The 15,848-nt window shown below is 34.5% G+C and overlaps 1 protein-coding gene across 4 annotated transcripts in view; it reads right to left on the bottom strand.

Annotated features, from left to right (window-relative positions):
* col7a1l (collagen type VII alpha 1-like) overlaps positions 1-15,848 on the bottom strand; it is a 156,546-nt gene that overhangs the window by 55,935 nt on the left and 84,763 nt on the right. For all 4 annotated transcript variants that reach the window (XM_088645415.1, XM_088645416.1, XM_088645417.1 and 1 more), the window contains 4 exons: positions 13,428-13,538; positions 10,282-10,326; positions 9,443-9,487; positions 8,833-8,877 (listed from right to left, as the gene is read on the bottom strand). In XM_088645415.1, the coding sequence (XP_088501541.1) occupies positions 8,833-8,877; positions 9,443-9,487; positions 10,282-10,326; positions 13,428-13,538 (246 nt within the window). The remainder of the gene's footprint in view (positions 1-8,832; positions 8,878-9,442; positions 9,488-10,281; positions 10,327-13,427; positions 13,539-15,848) is intronic.

The raw sequence follows: 15,848 nt of genomic DNA, 5'->3' as shown, positions 1-15,848 counted from the left end.
CACGAGAGGGCTTTAGAAAATACAGAAACCTTTATCATGCTGAAATCAGCAGAGAGTAACAGAATTAAGCACTATCTAAACAGATAATGTAGAAGTGGTACTGTTAGTGTACAAGTGACAGAGCAGCCAACTTTGTTTTTAAAGGGTAAATTATTTGACCATGTACAATGAATACTAAAAGGGTCCGGGGCACTGTGGATGGGGTGTATTTGCTATAAATGACTTTATTACATTACCTTTTTTTATTCAGTATGTGTGCATTGGCTGTTAATTTGTGCAGCAGCTGCCCTGTGAGTCAATGTTTTTTGCTGGAATGGGGTGTTCCACCTCAATCTGATCTTTTTCTGCAGTTCATTAGATCAACACGTTGCTTCCTTTGAGAACAGTTACTAAGATTTTTAAGTCACCGGAAATCATTCTAGAGCAGCTTAAATCTTATTTTTAATTTACTGTACATCAAATGTATTTATTGTACTTGTTTGAATTAAAAGTAGTTTAGTTAAATTAACCTTTAAAAATGCTAAAGGGATTAAAATAATTTATACAGACTTTAATTTTTGTAAATTATGTATTTTATTGATATGACTATACAGTATGAAAATTCTACCAAGCCACAAGGTACTTGCCACTTAACAAGCTGTTTATTCCAACATTCATAAGATATTATTACTTATACAGTACGTTTTAATTTAATTATATTCATTTTTGTGATATTAAAAGACAAATTGATTTAGATAATTTTAAATGTCTTTTACAATGAATGGGGTAAAATAAAATGATTAGCCTTTATGTTCAAGGTAAGAATGAATAAAAACACTCAGACTTGTTTAAGAAAGAAATTGAAATATATTTACTCAAATTCCATGCAAATAGGGGTTAATTACAAACAAGTACTTTATGATATTTCACCAGTGAAAACAGGTAATAAAGTGTTAATATAATTAAAATGTAGAGTTTAGTAACATTTTAGTTTTATAAAAACAATTTCATCACAAAAGGTGAATGAAACACAATATTTGTATGAGATTGTAATAAATAAAGAAATGTACAGAACTGACATACAGTATATATACCATATACTGCCATAATACAAAAGTGGAAAGTATTCATCTCAAAATAGCAACTGCTGAAAAATCAATATTTTAAATAAGGAAAGAAAAACAAAATATCAGAGCATACTTTTTACTCATGTTTTAATTGAAGTAATTATTTTAGATTGTACTGTACGTCATCATTTTTCATTTGATCATTTTGATACTTTAGAATATTTAACAACACTTGTGTGTAATTTTGCAGTGAAATTAAATCTGAATCACACTTTAGCTTAGAGGTTTTGACGTATCCCCATTTAAACAAGCAAAACTTAAATAGAATTCAGTCTTAAATACATTTTAAACTTAGTCTGTCCCTTGTAGTTGGGACACCTTCACTAAAACACCAAGCAAAAATAAATCTCTGCAATTATTTTGACAATTTTTTGGAGAATCAAAACAGCTTTTTTCCGTAATTTGTTTTTCTTAAATTAAAACAAGAAACTCTTTTTGAGTAGCATGACCCATAGACAAATAAGTGCAATCAAAGATTGATCAGATGCAGAGAATAAATCAATGCTTCTTCTATAATATTACTGGATTATCAAAATGCAACTAAAATTAATTATTTCTTTATAATTTGTGAAAGAATTAGAATATGGTGCTCAGATACTATCAGCCTAATAAGTTAATAATAGTCCAAAAACTACTATTTCGGCTTTTAAACACCACCATTTTAAATCATGGTCTAATAATTGTCTGTATGGTTCAAAGAAAATGCCAAACTTAAAACCCCAAGAATAAATGAATAAGAACCATCCTGAAAGGAGTTTTCTTCATTTTAAAGCATGGAAGTTATTTTTTTCCCATTCCATTTTGTTCCAGATGGTGTTTCCCAAGGTCTTGCCTAGAATTTCCATTGTAAATATCTGTAATGTTTTATTCAATGGTTTAATATTTAACATTGCTTAATAACATGAATAACATTGTTATTATTCAGTTTGGAAACTTTTATAAATGGTTTATTGCTCACTCATTCAAGGGTTTTTTGATGCATTGCTAATGACTGTGGAATGGTGTTTTAATCACCATTTGTCTTTCCTATTTTATTGTAGAGGATTTGATAAACCTCCAAATGGTCCATTTCATGGCAAACAGAAACAAGCTTGGTGTCTGACAGGATAACTGTGATGAAGGACAGCTCTCCATTGTTATACTGGGCAAGTTCCTAAGGTCAGAGATCTGGTGGGCTCCTCCATCCCACACGCTTTAACAACTTCACAGCTTATGTTCGCAGTTCTTTGGGAAGTTATAGCTTGACTTATCCTACATTTTCATTCTGACTGCTTTAAAAGAGCCCCTGTGTAAGTTAGAAAGAAAATGTGTTTAGTTAAATCTGTTTAGGAAAAAATGGGTTTATCATCAGAAGGTCAGAAATGATTTATATGGCATTTACAGTACGTTGAATTTAAAGCACTGTTCCGTGCAGTACATGCACAATAATTTGTTAAAGCGCAAAGCCAAAGTTGAAACGTATGCATGCGCATTCCCATATTTATATCTCTCATGACAAAGGTAGGCGAATGCTGTAGCAAATTACAGCCATACAGTGATTGCAGAAAATGTACTAATGGTCAGTTCAATAAGATAGCATAAAGTATATTACAATTTAATGTTAATCTTACAACTTCATGACACTAATTAAGGACCTGAATGACATGGGGGAGAAAATGACTCAATAATTGTTATTTTCAGATTTATTTTTTAATAATCATCCTAATAACAATAGCAAAGATATTCTTTGGAATGATGGCCAGATTTGAAAATGGATAGTGTTTTCATGCCATCACCTGTTTCTAATGTGAAACAAAGTTAAGTTAGTTATTTGTCAATTTAACTTTGTTAGAGAGGTTGCATTGCTCAGTTTGAGGAATATGTAAATTCTGAATAAATCTGTTTTAGGTGGGAATTTAATTCAGTCTCTACATGTTTTTGAGCTGTCAATTTGCATTATGCAGTCCTGTTTGCCTTTATACTACTCTTATGCCATCTTAAAGAAACTTTAAAAAGTCAAGTGACAGTAAGATCAGCTTGAGTGTGCTTTTATATAATAGGCAAATTACAGTATGCTGTATTTATTAAAAGGAACAATTTAGGCAAACAAATTTACTAGTGCTGTAACATTTCTTGCTCTCTGTTACACAAATGCAATTTGAACAGTACCATTTCAAATTTAAAGTATTTTATTTATAAGTAAATATTTTTCTTTTTTATTGACATTGATATGATCAACATTCAACATGAGCTGTCTTCAGATTATTCTTTAGTTTTATTAAACTTGTTGTGTATAACATAGTAGCTACATTGTGTTTGCCTAGAAATCCAAATTTTACACCTGCTATACTTGAAGTAGTAAACAATTAGAAAAATATGTCCAAAGCTACTTGCAGTGCCCTTCAGATTTATTCTTAACTTTACAAAATATGAAAACATCATATACAAGAATAAGTTATGGATTGGATAACGTTTCTTCCTTAAAAAAAATCTAAAAATGTTACACTGTTATCATAATACAGTAATATTGCACAAAATAAAGTAATACTTAGTTAAATTCCAGAAAACACACGGGCCACATTTATTTACACCTCTAGGTATTGCTTTAAACAAAATGCAACAAACAAATCTACAAAAATGTTTTTTGTAAATGCAATAGAAGCCTCCAGAAATAAGGAGCATTGAAAACATTCAGACCCTTGTTCACATTACAACTGTAACCCTCACATTGAAAGCAAAAAAGAAAAGAAGCAAATAGATAATTGATATTAAAGAAAAATCGAAAAGTCATTAGTTCATAATTCAAGCTCATAAGTATTTAAACTTTTCTGTGACAAACCAAAATTAACTAGGTGCACAAAATTAGAAGACAAAATTAATTGAGTGGCCTCTTTCTGTTTGCAGGAATTGTGGATCATTTGAAATTTAGTGTTTGTCTCTGTACTCGTGATTTCAGAATAAAAGTTTTGTTCTCCTTGAGTCTCCTTGGTGAGGTACCAAATTTCAAGTGAGGACAAACATGAAGACAGTGTTTTCAAAGAACGTCAGGCATGAAGTCATTGAAAAGCACAGGTAAGCAGTACAAAGTACTGAAGTCTCTAAATATCACTCTGAGCACAGTCTAACCAGTAACCAAGAATTTAAATATATCTGTACCACCTAGACACACTGTCTAGATCACTAGAGACTGGTGAGGGATACCCATATGAGATGCAGAGATCAACGGATGAGAGAAGAGAAACTTTCCAGGAGCCAGCAAATATCTTAGTCACTTCTCAAAGCTAGCCTGTAAGGCAGTATAGCAAACCCATCTCAAATTCCATATGCAGTTTTCAACAAAGCATGTGATACCACAAACATGTGGCAGAAGGTTTTGTGGTCAAGACAAAATTGTAACTTTTTGGTGTACCTGCATAGCATTACATCTTACTCTAAATTAAGAACTCCCAGTCAACATCATCCTGACATGAGTAAAACTGAGAACCCGAGGAAATACTTGGAAACTGCTCCCCAAACATGAGAGAGCTTGATCTGCCAAGAAGAATGGCCATGAAAGGCACAAACCCAATTTGAGGGTTATCCATAAAGACTAAAGGTGCAGCTTCCACCAAATATTGAGTTCGAGGGCCTGAATACTCCTGCACTTAACGTAAGTCTGAATAATTTTGCGTGACAATGTTTTATAAAGACCTCCAAAGGTTTCCTGTTTCCCCAGAGCATCAATGGAAGTAGCACATGAAAGAATTCACTAGTAGAATTTGTCATCATGGTTAAAATTAGAGGGCTCTCTGAAGACTGCAAGCAAGTTTGTGGATGGCTATAAAAACAATCTACAAAAATCTGAATCCACCACTTTCCACTGTAATGTCCTTTATTAAGAAATTTAAGCCTGGTTGGAATTTGGGTGGTAACTGTAAAATCTGTAAAGGGAGCACACCAACATAAATCTGCACACTCATGATTAAGCAACGTGAAAAAAACTACCCTGCCTGCGGCCTTCATGACCAGGTTACAAGAAAGAAGCCTCTTCTGATAGCAAACCACAGAGAGGAAAATCAAATTTGCCATACTACCTCTTTTACTACATATATTTGCCATACTAAATTGACAACTGGAACTGTGTATTACAGTCAGATAAAATGGAAAACTAAATTCATCAGAATTATGTTTGACATAAAAAGTTACAACTGATGTTGTGAAAACACTGTGTGCCCACTGAGACATGGTTTTTTTTGGGGGGGGTTGTTTTATATCTGCAAGTCCTAGAGCCCCTATTCACTGTATACAGGGGAAATCATTAACTCCAGCCTGTAGGAGGACATTTTGATCAAAAACCTGGCTCCTTCTGCCATGAATCTCAAACTTTGCTAAAAATGGACAGGCCATCCAAATTCATAACAAAATTGTTAACTGTACACAAAATAACTGTTCTCAAATGTCCATCTAAATCTTCAGACCTTTATCTGGCTTGAACTCAAACTACAGGAGTTGTCTTGTCAGTGTAATATCTGCCAGAGAAGTATTTACACAATACTACTGTAACTACAGGGGTGTGAGTAAATGTGACCCTTTTATTTACTGGACATATTTATGGCATATATTACTTCACTTTGTGCAATGCTGTTAAGATTACAGTATGACATTTTTATGTTATTCAGCAAGACATAAAAGTCAATCCATAAATATTTCTAAGATAATTGTGTACCTATTTCATCATAATTAGGGATAAATCTAGAAGAGATTTATTGTTACTGTATGGTTCAGTTATGGCTGAAGACCACAATTTCCACCATTGTTCTTATTATTTTTTATCACTTTTTCTGAAAATATTACTTTAAGTTCAGTTATTAGTGTATCAATGCCAAAGCTATAAATTATAAATTCTAGAATAACCCGTACAATAATTATCACCTGAACATGAAAAAAATGCTCCACATTTGTATAAAACTTTTGATATAATCTTAAATGTTTTATATATTAAACTTATAAGTTAAAATGTTTACTATATTTGACCACCACAACAAAATGAGTCATTGAAAAGCAAATAACTGATTTTGGAGTAAATTGCTGCTGGGCAAAATCTGCTTTTGGTGAAAAATAATTTGACACTGTGTGTGATGTTTTTAATTCCATCACTTGAACGTTTATAAGTTATTTAACATTCCATGTTAATTTTCTATAAAAGCTCTAGATAAACAACTCACATTAGTACTTTCAATTAAATTATGGCCCCATCTGCACTGGTGAAATATACAAAGGGTTAGCAAAAGCACAAGCTCTGAAGCATTTAATATTGATTAGTATATTTAGCTTTAAACACAGAAATACATTCTTTAAAATATAAATAATAACATTCATTTCAAGTACTGCACTGCATTAAAAATGTCATTTTTCTAATTTCTAAAATATTTTTTTATATATGAGATTATGCTCTAGAAATGCAAAAATGCCTTCTAGACAGTATATTAAGTATACTGTACCTGTATATACAGTCTATAAACAGTCTAGAAGGTATATACTGTACAGTATATGGAATATATATTGTAGCTTCTGTCTTGCTATACAGGCCTCCTGAGGGTGTGGCCTTACACAGAATCTCTTGGATTGCATTGCGCAAACTGAAAAAAATCATATTTCTGTATGTTACTGTATATACTTCCATTGTTTTACATGTACAGAAATGTGAAAAATATGCTCAAAAGGTATGAACCTCTACACATTCATTCTGACACAGGTAAAGTAATCTTTTGTGCAATAAACGTGGAAAGAATAAGGTTATTTAAAGTAAGCAAAAAACTAGTTTTTCTCTATGGTTTGAGTCAGGAATGGGCCGATTTTCTTTCCAAGAAAGTGAAACAATTTTTTTTCTTTATCTCACCAGTGTAATAACCATTTCTCTACAAACTAAGTCAGTGAATTGGTCAGATCCTAATAAATGCAATATAGACATGAAAAGTATTAGAGATTGTTTGGGTTAACTTGCCTAGCTGAGGGAACACCTGCATCACCACAAGGATGAGGCTGCCCAAACCCCTAATTGAGCCCCAAAAGCTCAAAGACTGGATCAGTTTGGATATACAGATATGTGACCTAGAGTTTTTATGGTGGAGACTGGCATTTCACAATGGACTATGAAAGATGCTGTGCCAATCTTAGAAGAGTGTCTGGAAAAGTGATCAGTGCTGAAGCTAGCTTTAGTGAGAACACTGTATGAACTAGCTGATTAACCATGGATAAGATAGCTGGTTTGAATGAACACAGATAGTAGCAGGAATAAAAAGACTCCTAAGAGCTGATAACAGAATCAGGCTTGAGATAATGAATGTGAACACCTTGACCTTGTTTTTTTAAGGTGGACATTCTCTGATTTTCAGTTTTGGATGGGGTTCAATACTGTAACTCAGTTTATATCTTAGTTCACATTCTATGTTAGTGCACTGACCCAGAAGGAGACAGATGCCACATACTTGCACCCACAGAGCAGAATGATTGTCAGGAATCATGGGGGTTGGTCAGGAGGGATTCACTGATGGCAAGCAGAGTTCTGGTGTACTAGAAAAACCTGAGTCTGGGAGCGTGGATGACCAGGGCTGTAAGTGTAAGCTTTGGAAGGTGGTGGGGGATGGGTTGAGGGCTGACACTGTACTGTTTGGACACCAGTATGAGGGGGGCAGGGCCCTGTATGTGTTGTGATGGGCTGTGAGATGGGCAAGGGAAACAGGGGAATTGACCCAGACCCAATTTAAACTGACACTGTGTGTTCACATCCTTGGGCAGAGTGAGCATCAGTGACCATGGGGCTCCTATGGGGACAACAGAAAGGAGGATTGGGGAAGGGAAAAAGATGAAACAATAAAAATATATAGGAAAGCAGAAGTAAGCAAGATTAGGATCTGACCTTTGTCTTAAATTTCTGTTTAAAGTCCCATATCTGAGGACATACTATAGAGAAGAATACTGTCAAACTTTTTTTAGACTCCAAACAAGTCTCCCAGTTGAATTTCATTTTGGGAAGTATCTAGAAGTAGAAGGACTTTTTCAAAACTAGACTTTGACAATTCCCTGTAAAAGAAAATCTTGGGGTGCATTGTACATGACCGTAGAACAGCTGTAGACAGAACTGTAGGCATGTATTAAATGCAACAAATGTCAATTTGAATTAAAATTATACACAATACAAAAGAGTATACTTTGGGATTGAAACAAAAAACCCCACTATAGGCTTAAAAGTCAACAAGGCACCTTTTCAAGCCATCCATGCAAAGATTAGCAGCTTCACATAAACAATTCCTTATAAATAGCATGGCTTTTCATTGGAATTACCGAGCATGCAGTGCAATAAGGAATCAATCTGTAGTTAGTTTAGAAAGCACATCAGCATTGACAGATGCCTTCAAACTTCAATATGCAGGGATATGCAGATCTCTTCAGAATTTATTCTGGTTTTTGCTTGTGATGCTTTACATTTTTCTCCAAAATTAATATAATCTTTAGAACAGACAGGCTTCTTATAATTATGTTCTCTGTACAGTAATTCAAATGTTGAAATATACACAAAAACTTAAATCTTTTAACCTGATTGGCTTTGCGTGACTGACAATGACAATTTTGCCTTCATTAACAAGGGTTCGTAACAGAATGCACTTATTTAAAAAATATTTGAAAAGCAAAAATGAACATCTGCACATCCCTGCTACTGTAGCTGACAATTACAGTGTAAACGTTTAGAAAACTATTATTTTCAGACCTGATCCTCTTGTGAGTGCAGAGGGGTCTCTATTCTGATGTTCTCCTAAAGAGATAAAAAAATAATTAAAATGCCATAGTCCAGAATTGACTTTACCCACTTTTTCCTGTTAGACCAGCTGATATAATTTCCTCCATGAATGAGTTAGAAGTCATAAACTCTTGGGATTCAAGAAGAGGGCATTCTTAAAAGGCTGAGTATCAATATTTACAGGTAGTTTACAAAGACAGAGTCAATGTGCTTTCCAAAACATTATGTAGCCATTTAAAGTGATAACATAAAAAAGATTCTCACATACATTTTCAGCTCTTAAAAACTATTACTATGGCCACCAACATTGCCTGTCAGTGGTGACGTTATAATTAGCAAATTGTAGACACAATACAGTTTGTAGATAGAATTTTAGCAAATTTGTAGTTACAAAAGATTCCTCACTTTCTACAGTATATACAAATCCTCACTGTTTTACCTTTAAAAATAGCAACGAGATTAATAATACAGGTATTAATATGCAACTTCTTACAAGATTATATAAAATCCTTTATTTCATCTTCAGGTTTTTAGAATTGTGCAGCAGACTTACTGTATTTCAGATACAGTAGTTACTTACCTGAGATTTCTTAAGTTCCATATCCTCATGCAACACATCCTCCTCCTTAAAGAATTGAATGAATTTAAATTAAATGATAATTAGTTGTGAATTAATATCAAACTGTAAACTCGTATAACGAATAGAAAATGTAACAGAACTGTAAAGTAAAACAAGCATTTTAGACATTTTATTTTTTGTATTTTACAGTTTAGATGAGAAAATAGCAACAAACTTGTAACTAATATTTCAAGGATGAAAAGCTGCAATTGGGTCTTTCAAATTATGAGCTGGTTTTGTTGACTATCAAAAGGTTGTTATGAATTTATTTAAATGTTTGTATATTTATGGAATATATTTTGCATTATGTTTATTAGCTAATTAGAAAATTATACAGTAAGTATTTAATATAAAATAAGAGTTTACAGTGGAAAGAGTTTAGGATTATTACAACATTATGAATTTTTAAATTAGAATGAATACAGTTATATTTCGGAATAGTTAACATTAATTTTTAATGATATTTTATGAATATTTGATTTCCATTTTGCATGAAAATATACTATTTAGTGTTTTCAGATCATAATGCAATCACTGTACATCACAAGCTAAATACTGTATATGTAAACTAAACAAATATACATATATACAACACATATATGTAAAACAAACCTTTTTTGTCTATGGCCAAACCAAACCATTGAAATACTTTAGTCTAGTTAAATCTAATTAAACATTAATTGTGTTAAATCATATTTAGTTCATGCTTTAACATTTTAAACGTAACATTTATAATTTGTTTTATTAACAAAAACCACTAAAAGCATAAAATTGCATTCCATTTTAAAAACACGATTTACCATAGTTGATTTGTCTCTTTTATTTCTTCTTGAGTTTCCCTTGCCCTGTTCAGGAATATTAAAGATTATTTAGAATCAAAAAGTTAAAACGATCTAATATATGAATAAACTCAATAAGCCCACTTCAGGTATATTTGAGAAACCACACTTAATACATAATAGCACGGAATGTAGGGCATTGTAAGACTATGATGTCCATTAAAATATTGTATGTGCTGGTACCAAGACAATACAGTAAATGAATCTTATTCAGAAAAACTTTAATCATGTTATAATAATAATAACATTATTATTATTATTATTATTATTATTAATCATGTTATATTTCAGATCAGTAAAAAACAAAGTTCAAATGCCAAAAAATGAACCTGTTGCTTCATCAATGCCTTGCCCAATGCCATAATTTGTGGCTGACAAATTATATGCTTGTTTTCCAGGTATCTGTAAATCTTTTCAGGAATATCTTTTAACTCAGACACTTGTTTTGTTCTGCTTTGAATTCTAAATTTGCACCTGCAATCAAAATGTAAGGTCTAAAAAGCATCATTTGTTAATGTTATGGTATTTATGAACTTTTTAAAAGTGGCAGTTTTATAACAGTCAAAGAGTATGTTATTTGCTTTACTTTTCAAATGGTGAAAAAGAATTGTAACCGACATTTTTGATTAGCGGAGACTGAAGAGAGAGATATGGTTAATGTTTAGGGTTTGGTAAGGTATACTGATGCACAATTAAATTGTAACATCTGGGGATATATATATTGTTATCTACAGTATATTTTAAATAGTGAGCAGATATGTTTATTGACTGTTTGAGTGATATCCTTGTGATAACAAAATCCTGATCACAAGTTATGAGATTTCATGACTTTCAGTGATTTGTACTAGAGTTAAGTTAAAAATTGACAAAATGAGTTTATTGAGTCAAGGTTATAAAAAAAATAAAATGAGCCAGTCTACATTTAAACCATTTGGGAAGACCAGGGAATAAGGCTACCACTGCAACAGGTTGTTGCTACAGCTAGGTTGGGCTGGCCAACAAAACTTTTGGACATGGTGGCCTATGCAGCAGTTTGAAGAATACATAGTGAATGCTGTTCTGAGGTGCATCACAGGTCCTGGACAAGGCAGGTTGCATGAGCACCCTGTTTGTCAGGCGCAACGGCAAAGTATGCTGCCAAGGAACAGGAACAACATTCTGGACGAGGGCTGATGGGAAGTGTTGGCACTTGGACGAGTGATACACTGCTTAGCAAGGTAGCAGCATATCTTCTCAGCAGAGAAAGCAGAGTGCAGTCTAGACAACTGTGTCTTAACTGTGAAGGAGAGAGAAAGCTGAGGAAACAGCAAGCCCACTGCTCAGGGACATCAGGGGATAAAGAGAATGAGAGAAAGAGAACTGGGCACCACCGAGTAAGTTAAACTCTATGCCTAGTGATGACAATGAGATAGTGAAGAAAGTGAGAACTACAAGGCAAAGAGTGAATCTTTGAAGAAAATTAGTTCTCCAATGCCAGGTAGTGTAAAATGAGAGAAAGAAAGAGCTGGGTGCATCAAGTTAGTTAGAAGACCAAATGAGTGAGAAAGTGTGGTGAGCTGTAAGAGCTGCGTGTGAGAGAAGAAACAGGAAGTCCACTAAGCCTTCCATAGAAAAAGACCAATGAGAGAGAGAGGTTCCCAGAGGGGTTCTATGAGCTCCCTTCAAGACAGCCTAAACTGTATTTTCTCAAGCACTCCCACAGGCCTGTAAGGCAGCTCAACCAGTTGCTATTGAGAACTCCCTCTGTGCTTCTACGCCTTCTAATTAGTCTATTGTCCACTCCTCTATCCCTCTTCCTCATGTAGAATCTTACTCCCCCTGGTTGCCAGTTATTCAACGAGGCTAAGGGTATTTAATTTGACCATCTTTTTCTCCATAATAGGTGGTTTTCTTTCAAAGCTACCACTCCCTCCCTTACAGGGACCAGGAGTAGTAGTTAGAGAAGAATGGCCTCTAAAATGCCAGGGGATCATGTGACATGGTGTGACCGATCAGATTCACCATAAGATGGTAGCTGAGCATAAGGAATCTGTGACATAAACCCCTGGATCATCACTGGACCATCAGTTAGCCTCTCATCCCTACGAGTGGTAGCAATGGAAACTATTCTGATTCGGCCATTTCTGTTTGGCCAGTCTTGCCCTTAAGATCTTCTTTTTACTGTCTAACTGACACGGGAATGATTGAGGCTGCTACTTATTGAAAGTTTTGCCCTGTTTTTAATAACCTAAAAACCTAAAAAGTTTGACTGTGAGACTAATAAACTCTAACCTGAGGTCTTGATTCTAGTAACATAACCGGTACCTCACCGCAAGACTGCACACATCATGCCAAACAAGTCTTAATGCAAGACCTAGGAAACCAGGAGCTTCACTATGAGACTCTAAACACTCTAATTCCCTCTGGTATTGCTGCTGAAACTGGCCCCTCTTCAAGGGTCTTGAACTTTCACTCACTCAGGAGTCTCCCCATAAAAACTGTTTTCTCACGGTCACCCTGACAGTGAGGGTCTAACAAACCTGAACCGACCACTGTCATAGAGAGCCCTTATTTAAGGGAAGATGTGCACTTAACTGATGATGCCAATTGCATAATAACCTTATGCACTTCATATCCCTGAATCTGAAGTGTCGTGATGTCACCCCATCGTGACTTCCCTTATTCCTGACAGTCATGCTGTGGGTGCTCTGCTATGCATGGATAGGTGAGTAATGTACAGTAAGATAGGGCAGCAAGTGGGATAGTTTTGTCACGCTGATACTTTGGAATGTTTTATTTTTATTCAGTGAGTCACATTTCATACTCGAAGCCTATCACGATTCATTGACCTGTATTCTTGTTCGCATTTTTAGAAATTTTGAGATTCAAGACATTTGCTAATTTTCAGCGATGATAAAAACTATTTGAGTAGATCTAATAGACCTGATTCTTTTATTCTTTTGTGCATCAGCATAGTATTTTATTCCTTATTTATAAATCTTATTGATTTTTAATTAACAATAATCTGTCATACAATTCATAAATATTCAGATCAAATATTGTACTTTGTATTATATGACAGATACACTATTAATGTCAATGTGGCATCCATAACCTCTGAGTCTAACCTTTCCCTTTTCTTTGCTTTTCCTCCTCTCAGCAGATACTTTGTTTAAGGAATCTTCCTCTTGACTTTTTAGAGTTTCTCTCATTTCTTCCACAGCTGTTTGGGACCTCTTCTGGCAAAGAAAATAAAAGCATTTTTAAGTATTTTCCTTCTTACCTTACCTAAACAAAACTAAAACCAAACACAGTTAAAGTGTCAATATAACTGTGAGCATAGAACAGTCTCTTGCAATATCCATTTATCATTCCCCTGATTCAAAGGAATGAGTCACGCATGTAATCTTGATCTAGTTTACCCAATAAAACTAGATTAGGAATTTGAGATTTATTCTATCTAGATTTTCTTACCAATTTATGGTTTTATACACAGTAATGGTATTAATCTCAGACATCGTCTTGCAGTACAGATTGACACAATTTTAACAATCCATCGATTCAATTTAAAGTCATGAGGGAGCCAGAGCCTATCGCTGCAAGCAATGGGCACAAGGCAGGGTACACCCTGGCTGGGATGCCAGTCCTTCACAGGGCCCACACACACACAAACATGCACACACTCACACCAGAGAAGCCAAATAACCTACAGTTCCATGTTTGGGCAAAATTGCCCTGGTCAAATTGCAGGTTTCACTGAATCTCTAAGTGAAAAGAACACAGCCTCTGCAGGGTACAAACTTAAACATGCCATATTTCTGGATATTTTAATCCACAATTAATAATTATTTGCTGAATTTAACGGATAGAAAAAATAAAACAGTGAAAGTGGCACGTGCAAAAGTCATTCGTTACTTAGGAACACCTCCTTTGGCAGACAACTTCTAAATGTTTCTTGTAGCCAGCTAAAACTCTTTCTATTCTTGCTTTAGGAATTTTTAATGGGAATTAATAGGTAAAGAGAATCATCTATCACATAAGCTTTTCAGGTTAAGTTTTATTATTTCATACTAATGAAAGATTTATTCTTACTAATGTAGTCATGTTATTTTGCACCATTCTGCACAACTGGACCTCTGACCTGGCATCACATAGTTTAATCGGGACAAACAGAGGAAAATTACATAGTGCAAAATCCAGTCAGACCAAGTAGTTTTACTGTGATTGCGTGTGGGAATGTGTTGCTACATTGGAATTAATGCAATGGAAACACACTATCATCAATACTAAAATAGTTCAAATCATATCTAAGTGTCAGGAATGTGATGATGACAATTTCTGGGACAGGATAATGAATGTACTGTACATGTTTGGAATTTCCTCCCTTTATACATTTTGTTATATCTCTGCAGCAGAACAAAGGAGGAGCCTGGTTCAGGTCTTAAATTGAAGCTAACCCCCTTGGCTTTGTGTGTGAATAGTCAAATTTCTATTTCTTAATGTGTCCACTCAGCAGACAAACATATGAAAAAAACAGCAGGCGGAAATTGTTTTGGTCTTCAGAGGTCAGAATGTTCAATTCTAGGCCTGCCAGGTAGCTGAAAATGCTTTGTAGGCCCTGGCCTAGGTGTCTACTAGTTTGGATAAAACTTTGGGACAAATTGATCAATTTGAAAAAAATTTACAGAATGTTTTGTGAAGACTGGATCTGGAATGAAATTTCTCACATCCCAAAATAAATCCATAAAAAATATTAAAAGCAATAACAATAAAAACCATTGCAATTGCTATTAAAACCTTTAGACACTGCTAGAGAGCCCTTTTCTGCTGTTAAGCTTTGAAAAAAAACTCAGAGTTGCCTCCTGGTGTGAAAAAAGAACCACTGATAAGAAACTGATTGATTACCCCTTCTGAGCCAATGATTGACAGCTAGAAGGCAGGTGGAATGCAGCCTTAGGCTTCTAGAGGAAGTCTCACCCCCTAAAGGCTCTGAATGGCTGAAAATACAATGAATGACAGCGTTTTTTACCAAGCAGATCACCTTATTTCTGGCGGTCCAGTTTCAAATATCTATTCCAAAGCCAATAATGTTCAGTTTCCTCCAGGTCTGGAGGTGGGTTAGTCTAGCCGTTTGTGGATATATATCGTGCTTCAGAATAAGGTAAAAACATGGGATATATTTTTTTTGCTGGTTTTTGCTTTTGGGGTCATGTTTTGCTGGCTTATTGATTACCTTATCGATGGAATTTCGAAGCCACTGTGTTTTTTGGTTCTGAAAACGTTTTTTTTAAAGATCTAGTTGTCCTTTTTCGATTGATAACAGGTTTTGTGGTTTTGTTGGTAAAAAACGATTAAATATGATGCATGACTCAAAAGTAAATGTTGACTTACGCCATGGTTACTTGTGACTACGTGGCCCACAAGCACAGTTTGATTAAATTACCGTCATTTATCGGTTCTAAAAACGATTTTGTGGTTTTGGTGATGTAAAACGATGAAGTGAGATGCTCCTTTTTTCCATTTTTTCTTAGACCGTGGTCGCTTGCAAT

This window comes from Lepisosteus platostomus, chromosome 9 (assembly GCF_059453375.1).
Source record: "Lepisosteus platostomus isolate fLepPlt1 chromosome 9, fLepPlt1.hap1, whole genome shotgun sequence".
Classification (NCBI taxonomy): Eukaryota; Metazoa; Chordata; class Actinopteri; order Semionotiformes; family Lepisosteidae; genus Lepisosteus; species Lepisosteus platostomus.
Note: the sequence above shows the minus strand (reverse complement) of the source record. Positions and strands in the feature narration are given on the sequence as shown.